The 15,516-nt window shown below is 36.8% G+C and overlaps 3 protein-coding genes across 3 annotated transcripts; 2 read left to right on the forward strand and 1 right to left on the reverse strand.

Moving 5' to 3' along the window:
- The first annotated feature begins 2,768 nt into the window (after window positions 1-2,768).
- LOC127988468 (uncharacterized) lies at window positions 2,769-8,155 on the forward strand. Its single transcript, XM_052591228.1, has 15 exons — window positions 2,769-2,810; window positions 3,958-4,133; window positions 4,353-4,584; window positions 4,705-4,780; window positions 4,867-5,144; window positions 5,343-5,408; window positions 5,499-5,586; window positions 5,710-5,803; window positions 5,890-6,095; window positions 6,194-6,287; window positions 6,375-6,537; window positions 6,666-6,763; window positions 6,964-7,108; window positions 7,192-7,318; window positions 7,449-8,155. The coding sequence occupies exons 1-15, from the start codon at window positions 2,769-2,771 to the stop codon at window positions 7,754-7,756; spliced, it is 2,193 nt and encodes a 730-aa protein (XP_052447188.1). The 3' UTR covers window positions 7,757-8,155.
- Window positions 8,156-8,213: 58 nt separating this feature from the next.
- LOC127988481 (uncharacterized) lies at window positions 8,214-11,279 on the reverse strand. Its single transcript, XM_052591258.1, has 7 exons — window positions 10,744-11,279; window positions 9,653-10,323; window positions 9,506-9,551; window positions 9,329-9,420; window positions 8,985-9,095; window positions 8,615-8,891; window positions 8,214-8,539 (listed from the first exon to the last, which is right to left on the reverse strand). Exons 1-7 carry the CDS (start codon window positions 10,783-10,785, stop codon window positions 8,336-8,338), a joined length of 1,443 nt encoding a protein of 480 aa, XP_052447218.1. The 5' UTR covers window positions 10,786-11,279; the 3' UTR covers window positions 8,214-8,335.
- Window positions 11,280-12,582: 1,303 nt separating this feature from the next.
- Window positions 12,583-15,287, forward strand: LOC127988490 (titin-like). The gene is made up of 5 exons (XM_052591270.1): window positions 12,583-13,178; window positions 13,426-13,746; window positions 13,850-14,143; window positions 14,457-14,753; window positions 14,834-15,287. The coding sequence occupies exons 1-5, from the start codon at window positions 13,112-13,114 to the stop codon at window positions 15,013-15,015; spliced, it is 1,161 nt and encodes a 386-aa protein (XP_052447230.1). The 5' UTR covers window positions 12,583-13,111; the 3' UTR covers window positions 15,016-15,287.
- Window positions 15,288-15,516: the final 229 nt, after the last annotated feature.

Here is a 15,516-nt window from a genome sequence, read left to right on the forward strand (position 1 = left end):
GATTCATGAACCAATTCACTCGTTTGCCAATTGGTTTGATCAAGCCTTTGAACAGAATTGACTCAAAAGAATGAATCATTGGCGAATGGGCATCGCTCATTGCCCAGAGAAAAGTAGACGGCGCGTTTGGAATAAACTGAAGCATTTATAACATTTATTGCATTAAGATAAAGTAACGAGAGGGGCGTCGCTCACAGTAACGAAGTAAAAGTACAGATGAGTTATTTACTAAACTGAAAGATTATAATTTGAATTTGTGAGTGACAGACAAGTAGAAATGTGGGGGCACACTGGGGGGCCAATCAGTTTTCAGGAGGGGCCAGTGCCCCCATGGCCCCTCCCCTGGCTACGCCACTGATTCCAGCATTACTGAGCTCCATCAGTCGAGTTCAGATATGTCACAGAACTCTGTATTTCTCAGAGCTCTGCTGAATGTGTTCAGGTATGTCAATAGAATTGGCTATTAGCTTTGTGAAAGTACAGAAGCTAAAATCCACTTTTAAGGAACTGACACAATATGGTTCTGAAAGTGCTGTAATTGTTTGCATGATCGCTTTGCTCATAGAAGGTTGTGACAGACCCAAATCATTGCTGCATAGCTGCATATATCCTGTTGCCAAATGTGTTCATGTAGTTAATAGTAGTTAGAGATTTCTTCCATTTCTGGTGTTATGGCATTTCTGCGAGCTGATGGAGATGTTAGCGTGTCTATTATAATATCCATCACAAAAATGATCCTTGTTAAATTTCTTACTTAGTTAAAAAAAAAAAAAAAAAAAAAAAAAACGGACTACCTTGACGATCAAGTTTTGTATCATTTTATCAACTCCATATCATCATACTGTATAACTCCAATACATCATACCTTCTTTAGAAAGTGTGTGTCTCCTCCTCTTTGCTGCCATCTTGTCACTCCTAGCAGGGTTAGGAGATCTCTCCAGCTCTCTTAAATAATTTAGGAGCTGAGACCCAGTCTTAACACTTAAGAACTTTTATGAATCACTCTTATTCTTGAGTCTAGGAAGAAGAATAAAATTACATCATTCTTCGAATTTTGACACACTTAAGACAAAAATGTTACTCTGAGCAGCTTTATACTCACAGGCCCTGACCAGGACAGAACAGACTCAATCTCTTTAAGGTTTAGTTCAAGATATGTTTGCTAAAGGTCACTGGTATAATACAAAAATAATAATAATAAATAAAAAACATCACGCATTAATACTAATTTTCTATGCCTTAACATCTATTTTTGACAGATTTTGTTTCATTCATCTGCCATTTATTGATTGGTTTTGTTTAATTTATTAAATTAAACACAATTGCCCCAAACTAAATTATAATTAGCAACACAAATGATAAAATGATCACATAAGCTTCTGTTGAACCCTTGAAATGACTTCCAGAGGAATTTACAGTACATTTTAATGAAGGCTGGGTTTTATTCTGTTCTACTGTCCACTCTTACATTATTAAAATTCATTATGTGGCAGTTGCATAAGTGATTCACATAATTCATGTAGCCTAATACACTAAATGAAGTTAATCCTGATGACACTTATCATAGCAATGTGTTTTAGCCTTAAGGGTTGACCAACTGGTTTTGAAGTTCAGTTCAACCAGAGTAAAGGACACATAAGTGCCACTTCAGATCCTCCTAGAAGTCCAAATTGCAGAGTTCTAAACAGTAAACTAGTGCAGGGGTTTTCAAACTGAGAGTCGTGACCCACTTAATAAGTTAAATTTGCGTTTCAATGATACACACACTAACACAGTTCAGTCTAGTGCTGCCCGATATAGCCTACCAACATTAATTACGAACTGCACTGCACTGTTTTCATTCAGGAAACGGTTTGTAAAAATAATTTCACATGTACAGGGTGAGCAGGGCACAAATGCAGGGTTAATTGTAACACTACAAGATTTAAACATTTCCACATTACGAAATGTACAACATTTCTGGAGTGAGCCTGTTTCACGTTTTTATGGAAGTTTAATATTTTGACGTCTGTAAACAAAAATTTAAATTTAAACTTGTACAGTTGTACCCTAAAATAAAATGGGTATTTTTCGTAAATACTTAATATCTGTCATCAAACTTTTAAGTTTGATTAGGCTTAAAGTAATGTCAAGGTTTTTTTTTTTTTTTTTTTTTTTTCAAATGTGTTGGTGGGTCGTGAAATAGATTACACTTGTCTATGTGGGTCGTGGAATGGGAAAGTTTGGGAGCCCCTGTATAGTGTTGCAAGCCTATTACGTCTGCATACTTACAGCCGCTAGGCGGAGCTCCAGTATGGGATTAGAATCCCGCCAAATGTATTGCAGTCACAGATCGAAAAATAATAAGCATAAATTAAAAAAATAAAAACACGTGTAAAATAATAATGCACAAAACCGAAAAACAAATGATTTTTTTTTTAAATAACAAACAACGCCGTGATGGATCTAAAAATAATAAGTGTGAATCAAAAATGTAAACACATTTAAAATTATATTGCACAAAACTGAAACATGTGTTAAAAAAATTCCAAATCGCAAACAAAATCAGGTTTCCTGCTCACGTGTTATTTTTTTGTGTGCTTGTGGTCTTTCCCCCTTTGCTCTTGTTTCCACGTTCTGCGCTTGCGTTTCTAAAAGTTGCAGTTAGAGTTTCATGTAAATCAGGGCGGGCTTCAGTGTCACTATTGGCCAACAAGTTCTAGATTGACAGCTTCTCCTCTAGCCAATCAGTCCAAGGGGGAGTTGACGTCACTCAATGCTGTGAGAGGATGGATAACCAGCGTCAGCAGGCAAATGCCAGACAATCTCAGGTAATTAGCCATAAATATTTTGTTAGTGGGTGACAGAAACATTCCCTTTGTGTGTTATGATATTTTCTCCAAGTTCAATGTAGTCTGAGTAGGTCGATATCTAGCCTGTTAACACGTGTCTTGTTTGTTTGGCTTAGTAAGCAATACTTTATATTTTAGGCAGTAGGCCTAACGTTACACGATAACGATATTTAATGCTCATCTGATCAGTAAAGCCGGTTCTGTAATCAGCGGTAGATCTCCATCACCTGAACGCTTTCACATGGAGCAGTATTTACTACACAGAGCCGTTATGTTGCTCCATATGAAAGTGTGCAGGTGATGGAGATCTACCGCTGATTACAGAACCGGCTTTACTGATCAGATGAGCATTAAATATTATACACATACACGTGCTTTTTTTTTTCGTGCAGGCAGTATTTAAGTCTATGACTGTATATCTTAAAATGCACGATTTTGCTATCTGTAACGGTGTAGCCTCGAGATCATAGATTCCATTAAGATTATTATGATTTTATGCATTGATCCTAACTCACTGGGATAGCAAATTGTTACCTTATTTAGGGACTATTCCACTATAGTGCAAAGAAATCAGTATCTAATTATCTATCTTCATCACATCAATAAAGCAGTTCCAATAGCTTTGAGAAGTATGGCTGCTAACCGTTTATATTAGAAATAGAGGACAGAACATCAGTAAGAATGCCAACTAAATGCTAGAAATGTAGGCCTATATACAGTGGATTCATAAAGTGGTCAGAAACATTTTTCCCTCATTTGTCACAGTCTTTAGTTAAAAATGTTCACATATATTTAACCTCACCAATATATGATTAGTACCCTACTGTGATTAATTGATAATAGTTTTTTTATCTTTAGCAAATGTAAAACCCTAAATAATATCACCTTTACATAAGTACAAAGACCTTTCAGTATAATATATATATATATATATATATATATATATATATATATATATATATATATATATATATATATATAGTCCGCTCTGCTGTATACCAATCAAACAATGACAACATTATCAAGAGTGAAGCGTTCTGAATATATTCTGAATGCATAATATAAAGGTTTTCTCATTGTTTCTCATTATGCTCTCATTAACTCTTAATGTAAACTTTGTGTTTAGCAGACCGAATACCTGGATGTGCTTAGTGCAGCACAGAGCCTCATCTCTGTGCTAACACAGACTCTTAATCAGAGTCCTGTAACACCACGTCCTCAAGTTCAAGTGCAGGGTCAGGGGCAGCAGGCAGTCTTACCAGAAAGACAGACAAATACCACCATTGATCAGGACATGGCCAGGTGCATGTTGTTGGCCAAACAGTGCATGGATAACCAATCTAATAGTTAAAATGTTTTATTTGCAGGCACTCTGTCATTTACATAGTTAAACCCCTACACTATTAGATTTGACATTTTTTTAAGTTAAACAAACTTCGTTTTTTTTATTACTGTATACCTACAGACATTCATTTTATATAAAAAAAATATATAAATGATAAAATTTTTCTTTTCTTGTAGGGCCTTTCCAAGCATGTTCCGAAGACATGCAATCTGCGGGAAAAAAAGAATAAATGTAGCATCCAGAACACATACCAAGAATGCAAAAGCATTTAAACCTTTTGATTTAAATGTATATCTTTTGGATAAAAATTCTGAGACTACCCCTTCACCTGCACACGAGCTCAAGCTTGTTCAAGCAGGGTTTGGCAAAAGGACAATCTCAATTACAATGGACATAACACATTCAGAGGTATGTTAGTGTATTTGTCTTTTTGTACAACTGGAAAAAGTACATTTATAGTAGAGTCATAAGTACAGGAAATAGAATTAAAAATTCTAATTTAGTGAGTTTCTTTGCATTTCACAATAGCTTTCCAGCATACTGTATGAAGCATTCCCGAAAATGGAAGGTCTGAGTGGAGGATGGATGCTTTATAAGGCTACTGGTGACTTTATATTTTTATTACCACTTGAGTCAGTATGTTTTGGGTTATAAAAACATTTGTCTTGTTAATTTTGTCTTTGTTTATAGGGGGGAGTGGTACAAGACGGCTGAATGTTATTCCTCCAGACTCGGAAGGTTACACTGGATCCCAGATTAAATCTGCCTCCGCATCTGGAAAGACAATGCTGTATGTAGTTCCTCTACAAGAGGAGCTGGACCTTAATCCTCTCCCTAATGATGCCAGAGAATTCAAAAAAATGCCAAAGGCTACTTGCCAAATGTGCAACAAAAGCATGCCCCTGCAAGTGTTGGCTCTCCACATTCAGGTTTGCAAGTCAAGTGATTCCGCATCCTCAAATGAAGAGGTAATGGATTGATGCTTTCTAATTAGTTTAGTACCCAAAAAGATTATTTTTATTTTGAATAATGTAACATTCCATATTGATTTATTATACAGACCTACAAAAGGATAAATGATTTTAGTTTATGTCAACAGATTGCTAATCACATACTTATGAAGTACTTTGTATGATACAGTTTTTATTTATTTGTTTTTGGAGCAGACAGAAGTTCAGTTCGTCTCAGAAAGCAATTTGGATGAGATAACACAAGAAAATTTTCCATCTGAGGTAATGTGGCATTAAAATTCTCCAGCCCTAATCAAAAATTTTCTCTAATCCACGTTACTATTATATCGTTTAACATGTTCTTGTTTGTAGTCTGTTTTACCATGCCCAATATGTCAACTGAAGTTTCCTGTGGACAGTCTTGAACTACATGCCAGCCTGTGTGGAGAACAAAATCTTTGTGAGTAACACAAACTTTAGGAAACATAGTTCTAGGAAACAAATGTGTTATAAATCAACCCCAAGTGCTTTAATGTCACATGTTCCACTGTAAAATGAAACCGTATTCTCTTTCCAATTACAGTGGAGTCTCCAGATCACAGTTCTTTTATGCGCAATGATGATTCTGGTATTGCTGATGATACAACAGGCAATTCAAGCTCTCCACAAGTATTATGGTAAAATGTTCATATAGTACAGTCTAAAAAGTTAAATAAAGTGTAAATGTAAATGGTGTTCACCATCTCATCATCTCCTGCTACAGTCTAGATGATCTTCTGGAGCTGCTTGCTGGCCGAGTTAATGCAGAAAATCAATTCCGCATTTGTGTTTCACGGGACAATCTCCTAGAGAGGGGGCTCAAGCAGTGGCAAAGACAAAAAAAAGGAAACCCAGCCAACCAGCTAAAAATAACCTTTATTGGGGAAGCTGGAGTCGACTCTGGTGCTTTAAGAAAGGAGTTTCTTACAGGCAAGTTAAGAATAATAAAAGTGGAAAAGCTGTACCAAAAATAAATAAACATTTATCTGTGTAATTCACACTCTGCTTTTTCTCAATGTTATTCAAAGAAATGATCAGTGGCATTGAAAAACGCCTCTTCTTGGGTCAGAGAGCAAAGAGTCCACAGTACTCCAACAGTGACCTTGACAATGGTCTCTTCAGGTTTGTGTTGTTGAAGCTCAATTTTTTTTATTACATGTGTAAAGGCAATTACTGAGTGCTTTTTAAAACCTCACTTTGAAATAATAGGACTGCTGGCGAGATCTTTGCTGTCAGTCTAGCTCAAGGTGGCCCAGCCCCATGTTTTATGAGGGAGTGGTGCTACTTTTACCTCACCACTGGGGAAGTTGATGTCAGCAGAATTTGCAAGGATGATGTAGATGATGTTGAATACTCCCTATTGATCACAAAGGTAACTTCACTCTGAATACTGCCTAATAGCTGCCAGCAGTATATTACATTGTTGGTTTGCATATTACCACAAAGTAATCACATTGAGTTAATTTGTCATCCTGTTTGTCACTGACTGTTTTTCTTAAGGTTGAAGAGGCAACTGATCTGACTGAATTTACAGATGAAATTATCAGCTGTGGATACACAGGAGCACTCAACATAGAACAAAAAGATGCCGTAATTAGGTAAATATGGAAAATACTTTGCCTTTTAAGCAGACTGTGTTATGAAGGATAGAATTTGGAAGACTGTGTAATGTTACATTTAGTCAAATTAAATTTTACTTATTAACCATAACTGTTTAACTTACATCTTGAAACAAACTTATGCTGTATTACTAGATCTACAGTTTTTCTAATTTGTTACTTTTGTTTTTCTCCACAAGAGCAATTGTTCTCCATGCAACATTTCGAGTTATACCAATGCTTGGAGACTTGCGCAAAGGCCTTCAGCTGTATGGATTGCTGGACATACTCAAGGAGCATCCAAGTCTTTGCAAGAGTCTGTTTGTTCCTGGGCAGGACTGTACAGTAAGTTAAATGTTTGTAACAACATTGTTTTTTTTAAGGAAACATCAATTTGCTGTTCTACTGACAATTTGTTATTTTTCCAGCCAGATGCAGACTATATTCTCAGCAATGTTGCTCCTGAAATGAGTGAGAGAGGAACTTCAAGGGCTTCGGTAGAGAGTAAAATCATAAACTACTTTCAGGACTTCCTTCAAGAAATTGAATGTGGAGGTGGGCTTTACGTTGTATTGTACTTTATTATCAATGGGATTGTTTACCCAAAATTAAAATTCAATAACACTACTCACTCTCAGTTTGTCCAAGATATGACTTTCTTGTTTTTCTTTACACAAAACTATAGAGAGTGCTGAAGATGCAGCAGAAGTGGAAACTGAGCCATCCTACCTCACTGTCCCTAGAGTCATGCAATGGATTACAGGCCAGGGACATAAGCCACTACTGATTTCGGAACAGAAGGCTTTTCAGATAGTTTTCAAATTTGATCATGACTGTAAAGTCAGAATGCCACAGCACACCATATGCTTCCCAATAGTGAGTGCTTGCACTAATACGGTTACCTTTCCAGTAGCACACATGACAACATACGAAGACTTTAAATTCATCATTGTACAAGCCATAAAATCAGGGGGAGCATTTAGCAGGGTTTAAATATCACCCACAATATAGTGCTGGATTTGAGTTAATCTCTTAAACCATAGCTTTAAGTGTTACAGTAGGTTAACATATTTCCTACATCAACTGGTGGATGTCTGCAGTACTTTTAGACCTACATTAAGATACTTAAGTTGCACTTTCTTTTCTGAAATGAGTGCGGTTTCTGTAGTTTATATCTGATTTAAGATATATAACTTGCATCTGCAGTTCAAATCAAGCCGCTCTGTTGTAGAGCTTTCCTTAACTGATTTTATATCTGATTTAAGGTACTGATGTTGCATTTCATTTATAAGTTCATGTTTTCCAAGAGAGCCTTGGTGTAGAGGTTTGCAACTACAGTAGGTATTTGACAATGTTGATTACAATAATAATAAAAAAAACTTTTAAAAGGAATTGTTTTTATTTTTATGCCAAAAGTGTTATGTCACATTTACCACATTAGTCATATAGATTTCATTTTTTTTGTTTAATCTCTGTGTGGGAAGCACTGATTAGTTTCACAATAGTTTAATGATACCATTACAGGATTTTCTTTTACGTAACTTACAGTCTGATGTTTTGAGCTCCAAAGTGTTATTCAAGAAGCAGCTGCACAAAACGTAACACTGATAAGTAAATATCTTGGCCAAAGTCTCTGGACTGTGAGACTGGACTAATGGTTGTCCTGAGTCGAGCCATTTCATACTCTGAGAGCAGACACTCCACCTGAGGGACCACTACTCCAGTGTTCTGCTCCTCCTGGGGGTAAATTCCATCTTGCACCAAAATGTTGAGGTCCTGTTTAAAAAAAAAAATAATAATACAGTATAGACAAAACATATTGTGCTTTTTTTTTTTTTTTTACAATCATACCTCCACATTACAGGAAACATTGACTGTATTCTGTGCGAGTCCTATTTCCCACAGCTGATTGGGGGACAGATTTTGCTCTGTACGGATGGAATGGTCATTCCATGCCTCAGTGAATGTATCTAGGTCTCTTTGGAGGCGTGGAAGAAAAACATAATGTGCACAGAAGAGGTGAATGGTGTTTGATGGGTCAAGAGTGCCACTCTCTTCCAAATTATGTAGAACATCATAATACAAGTTTGAAACTGACATCCACACATCTTTCCACAGCCGTTCGACCCTAAATGTAAGAGACAAAACAACCTTATTTCTTAATCATTTAGGATTCAAATTTCAAAAACAAATTACCAACACTAAAGTAACAAGAAATTACCTTTGATTATGAACGCTCTTCCCCGAAATGAAACTTCCCCTGCCACAGCCCTGAACAGTGAACATCCACCTTGCAATGTCCACATTTTCTACACCTTGGTCTGCTCTTACCCTACACATTAAGACAGTAAATTTAACATTAACACTACATAGTAAGGTTGGACAAAACATCTTATGGGGTTGGCTTGAGAAAGCCTGAGCCTAGCCAGAAAGTAAATTGTTATATCTTTAAGTTTGAAGCCATTTAAAATGCTTGGTGAGGGTTTTAAGACCATTCAGTCAGTCAGTCATACTGTATATATAGAAACATGGATGGATAGGTAGGATGTACTCAAATGTACATACCGTGAAGGAACTCCATGCTTTTCTACTGCCTCAAGGAAGAAACCTAGTGCAGTCTCTGCTTTGTTGTTGGTTGCAGCCCCCAGATACATGACCTCATAAAATAATTTAGGGAAGTTATTGGCATTTTACACAATTATTCTATGATTGTATCACACATACAGGAGTCACACCACTAACCTTTCTTGAGTAGCCATCTATGCCCCCAAATATTACAAAGCCATATCTGAATTCAAAAGGAAAAACATTTATGCACACAGGGACCTTTAATAACATAAGATATCTTACTGTACAACAAGTGACTTGTATAAAAATAATTTAACCTACCTGATCAGCTTGTGGTTGGTGTCCAAATGCATGAGGGACAGAGGGGCCTGAACTGAATATGATCTCCTCACAACATGTCCAAGTTGTGACATTCTAGCAAGGACTCCAGCTGAATCAACTCTATTCATAGAGTTGAAGACTCTGCTCCACTGGACTCGATGACCAAGAGCTTTCAAGTGTCCTCTCATCATTCTGTAGCCTGAATGTGGTGATGTTGTTTTGATTGCAACCACAAGATTGTCTAACTCTTCATCAGTCAATTGATTGTATGTTCCTCTCACTGTTATACCAAACTCTTGCATTCTGCGTTCTATGGTTCGTGTTGACACGCCAAGCAGTTTTGAAATGCAAGGTACAGTCAGACCAATTTCAATCAATCGTCTGATGTGCTGCTCAGATACAATGATTTTGGGACGTCCCATTAGTCCAGCAATTTCATTCAAAATCACTAAAGAGGTACGTCTTGTGTCCAGGCGATTCACAAGAACAGAACATAGGTTTGAAAGACACTGCATTACTTCTTGAGGTACATGTTCACGACTTGTATGTGAAGTGATCAAAACCAAACCATTTGTGCAAATAAAATATAAATAATCCAGGTCTAATGGCAAGCGCTGCAAAGCCTCCTGTAGTCGTGACAAGAGTCTCTCTAAAAGCAACCTTGAGACTGCCTGTGAATAAATGAAATATAAAACTATCAACATAAATTCAAGCAATCAATTCATTCGTTGCACCTAAACTGAAATCCACAAAACTGTCATAATTCACACACTATATATATATATATATATATATATATATATATATATATTAGGGTTGCTCCGATCACAATTGGCCGATCGTTATGTGCATCTCGTCAGTAAAGCCGGTTTTCTAATCAGTGGTTAATTCCATCAGGTGCGTGATTTCACATAGAGCAGCTGTTACTACACAGAGCCGTTGTTAACTGAGAAGATGCGCAAATCCACTTCATTTTCAGCGTTTATTTGCGCATCTTCTCAGTAAACAATGGCTCTGTGTAGTAACCGCTGCTCTATGTGAAATCACGCACATATATATATATATACACACAAAATATTTATGCTAATTACCTGAGATTGTCTGGCATTTGCCTGCTGACGCTGGTTATCCATCCTCTCACAGCAGCCATGAGTCGCATTGGAGTGACGTCAACTCCCCCTTGGACTGATTGGCTAGAGGAGAAGCTGTCAATCTAGAACTTGTTGGCCAATAGTGACACTGAAGCCCGCCCTGATTTACATGAAACTCTAACTGCAACTTTTAGAAACGCAAGCGCAGAACGTGGAAACAAGAGCAAAGGGGGAAAGACCACAAGCACACAAAAAAATAACACGTGAGCAGGAAACCTGATTTTGTTTGCGATTTGGAATTTTTTTAACACATGTTTCAGTTTTGTGCAATATAATTTTAAATGTGTTTACATTTTTGATTCACACTTATTATTTTTAGATCCATCACGGCGTTGTTTGTTATTTAAAAAAAAAATCATTTGTTTTTCGGTTTTGTGCATTATTATTTTACACGTGTTTTTATTTTTTTAATTTATGCTTATTATTTTTCGATCTGTGACTGCAATACATTTGGCGGGATTCTAATCCCATACTCCAGCGATGCTATCTGTTAAAGCACACAGCTGAACTCACTGACCCTGTGCTAGGAGACTGGGGTTATAGTCTATTCACAGCCACTAGGTGGAGCTCCAGTGATGCCGTTCAATAATGACAGCCATCAGAACTGCTCTTCTGTTCTTCTACACAGCACTAACAAGTTCAACACAATATCCTCACATTACTGGAGGCCTGCTTCAAGATTTTGACTTGAAGTTAGTATTAGTTTTAAAATGAATATAGACAATATGGAAATTATGTGTTCGTCTGTGCACATGAGTATCAGTCTGTATAGCTAAAATGATTTGGAGTTTGGTCCACTAATAAAGAGAAAACTCAATAAAGAAGGATGTTTTATGCATCCTAACGGTGTAGTTATGGCTAACCAGGCAAACAGGCACAGATTTCTTGCAGGAAACATATGACCCTTGGCCCCAGCATCAAGTTATATATTTTTGACGGGTGCTTTTATAGCACGCAATATTTTTCCTGTCTTTTTCACAAGAGAACACTATAAATGTAAAATCTATAAATATGCTACAAGCCAGTTTAATGGTACATCATTAAGTCTTTAATGGTACATTATTAATTACTAAGCTATATTATATTTTTTTGTGTGTGTTTGTGTGTTTGTGTGTGTTTTATTATTTATACACTGTATCAAATTAATATTTATCCACTAAATCAAAGATATTGTGGTATAACAACATGTGGAAAGCTATTTTGTTGTAATGGGACAAGAAACCCATAAACAGGAAATGACCTCACAGATAGGACCAGGCCCTCATGACTATGTGTAAAGGTCAACAGATCATAAATACAATAATTTAAATAATAATTCAACATTCTTACAACATGGCAACGGTAGTTTAGATTTGCGTGACAAATTGTACAACCCCAAGAAACATGAAATCATATATTTATTTGTTTATTTTTCAAAACTATTATTGAAATCCCACCTTGACCCCGCTTCCTGCCTTTTTTTTTTTTTTTTTTTTTTGTATAACAACATGTATTGTTATTGTCTGTCAGTGTCTGGGACAAATTCACAAATTTCTGCAGCTTTTACTGAATGATGTTAAATCCCGTTTGTCGTGCGTGTTGAATCTTTGCTCTTTCCTCATTACATCTTACACATCTCAGACCTTCTTCACCAACTAATCTAAATTCGTTAATCCTTATATAATTTTTTTATAAACGTTTTGGGCATCCTGATTTGTCTTTGACTTTTTAAACACTATAGTATTTCTGTAAAAAGGAAAACAGTCAGTGGGGTTGATGTTAGCAGGACAGGAAGAAGCCCTTCACCCACATGCATAATACATAAGAAACACATTTCAAGACGCCCGTCCATGTATCAGACCAAAACCGCATTTCTTTCCAGATCTGAAGGAATCAGGCCACGTCAGGTTTCGATTTGACTAAACTGAACGTGAAAAATTTTAAGAGAGAGAAAAAAGGTTATATAAATGAATAAATCAATTATATATGCAGTTGAATTTAATCAGTTTAAGTAATCGGTCATAATATACAATTAATTACAATCATATATAAATGAACACCTGTGCATAACTGAAAGACACAGAAGCGTTCGCTGACAATCGAGCGCGTTCACAGACGCGCGCGCACGTTCCAGCGCGAGGAGAAGTTCAGCTCTGACTGAATGTAACGTCCTGTGTTACTTCTTTACAGACCACGAAGCTACAAATTCCCGTTCGTTTTTAACATAGGCTATAACTGGTTAAATATCTTCATACGCTCCTAGGACATTTTTTTTTTTAGGAAATTCGTTTTACCTAAGTGATTTTTTTTTTTCATGACACGTTAAGTGATGTCTCAGTCAAAGAAAACCTTTTATGCATTTGTTTGGTTCTGCTTGTGTTTTGAAGGCTGGATTGGTAAGTTATTCAAGTTTTATGGCATCGTCTCTTTATAGTAGAGATAAGTCAGCTATAAAATCAAGAATTACTGTCTTTTGGAGGGAAAGGCCAGAAAAGGTAGCTAGCTATTTTACTGAGCATTAGTTAGTTGACCAGCTACCATTTAACAAAAGCATCTTAGCCTGTGTGATTCTGGTCCATGAGAATCTACCTTTACCTTTATACCGTGTGATTGAGTGACGATTCCCGTTCCGTTGTTCTCCAGGTGTGTTTGGTGTTGAGACAGGTGAAATTAAGACAGCGACAGAGGGGGATTCTGTCACTCTACAAGCTGAGGTACGCAGAGACGAAGAACTGTTTTGGACGTTTGGACCTCGAGAGGTTCTCATCGCTCAAGTCAAAAAGAAGGACGGAGTCTTCAAAGTCCATGACGGTGCCGATGGGAGGTTCAAAGACAGACTGGTGCTGAACTATAACACTGGATCGCTGACCATTAAAAACATCAGAGCTGAACATGCTGGTCTCTATAAACTAGAGATAATAAAGGATACAGTCGCATACAAAACATTCAAAGTTTCTGTCTATGGTGAGTAGAGAAACAGTGTGGTTTGTTCTTGATATTGTGCTTACCGAATAATTATTTTTTTCAGTAAATTTGTTCTAATTGGTCATTTCATATCATTTTCTAGCTCTTCTTCCCATTCCTGTCATCACCAGAGACTCTTCACAATGTTCTTCACCATCATCATCATCATATTGTTCACTGCTGTGTTCAGTGATGAATGTGAGAGATGTGACTCTCTCCTGGTACAAAGGAAACAGTTTATTGTCCAGCATCAGTGTGTCTGATTTCAGCATCAGTCTCTCTCTTCCTCTGGAGGTGGAGTATCAGGAGAAAAACAGCTACAGCTGTGTGTTGAACAATCCCATCAGCAACCAGACGAGACACATGGACACCAGTGAACTTTGTTGGCCATGTCCAGGTAAGTCAAAGTTGATATTAGTGATTATTAAGCACGCAATTTAAAAAAAAAAATTCAAATCATTTTGTATTTTTCCATATTTTATATCTAACTGTAGCATATAATATGTGTTAGCTTTGTGTTACTTGAGTAGGTGAGATGGAAATCTATGGTAAACTGCACACTGTGGCGGTCACATTTATCAGTTTGAATCTCCACATCGCAAATTTAGACCATGCAAAAAAGACAGTCTGTGAACATCTATAAGTGCTTAATCTAACAAGCTTATATTCATTGTTCATTTAGTTTCTCTGTGTTCTTCTATGTTCTCCAGCTCCTCTGCCAATCCCTGTCATCACCATGGACTCTCTAACATGTTCTTCATCATCTTCATCACAGCAGAATTGTTCACTGTTGTGTTCAGTGGTGAATGTGAGTCATGTGACTCTCTCCTGGTTCAAAGGAAACAGTTTATTGTCCAGCACTAGAGCATCTGATCTCAGCATCAGTCTGTCTCTTCCTCTGGAGGTGGAATATCAAGATATAAACACCTTCAGCTGTGCAGTGAACAATTCCATCAGCCACCAGACCACACATCTGGACATCAGTGAAGTCTGTCAGACATGTTCAGGTACATAAACTATTATGCTAGAAAATGTAGCAAACGTACAAAAACTTGAATTGCTTTGTGGTGTTTTTGTCCTTCCTCAGGCCCCGTCCACTGCTGCGGTTTTACTGAAACTGTGATCCGATTGGCTGGCTCTGTTCTGGTGGGCGTGGCTACTGTTGCTGTGCTGGTTTATGACATCAGATCCAGAAGATCTTATCCGAAGAGGAGAGAGCAGACGAGAGAGCAGACACCACGTGCAGATGAATATGATGATGTTGCATAAATTCACCAGGGGGCGATAATGTTACCCTGTTCTTTATTCATTTTAGGAATATAAATAAGCAATATTCCAGGTTAAATGCATCTAAAAATCAGTTGACAGCTTGCATGTTGTCAATCATACATACAGGATAATAAAATCGACAGTAATAAAAACATGAAAACCAATGCTTTAATGTACACTTTTTAAGTGTTCCCTAAGTTGTCATATCACCATCTGGTGGTTATTTTAGGTACTTTTTGAGACTTTGTGTCAGTTTTTTCAATGTAAAGTTTTTATACCAAGAATATTTTTTTCCATTGTTTCATTATAACTATATATATTAAGATGTTTTCATGAGAAATACATGTTTGTCTGACATATTGGATTTTTTTCCTTTTACTGTAATATCCAGCAAATTCATTAAATATATCTTGAGACTGTATCATTTATTTATTTACCTGGTATATTTCAGTCTTGCTCGACCTGGATTGCTAACTCAAGTTTTTAGTTGGGTATGCGTAA

This window comes from Carassius gibelio, chromosome B22, assembly GCF_023724105.1.
Source record: "Carassius gibelio isolate Cgi1373 ecotype wild population from Czech Republic chromosome B22, carGib1.2-hapl.c, whole genome shotgun sequence".
NCBI lineage: Eukaryota > Metazoa > Chordata > Actinopteri > Cypriniformes > Cyprinidae > Carassius > Carassius gibelio.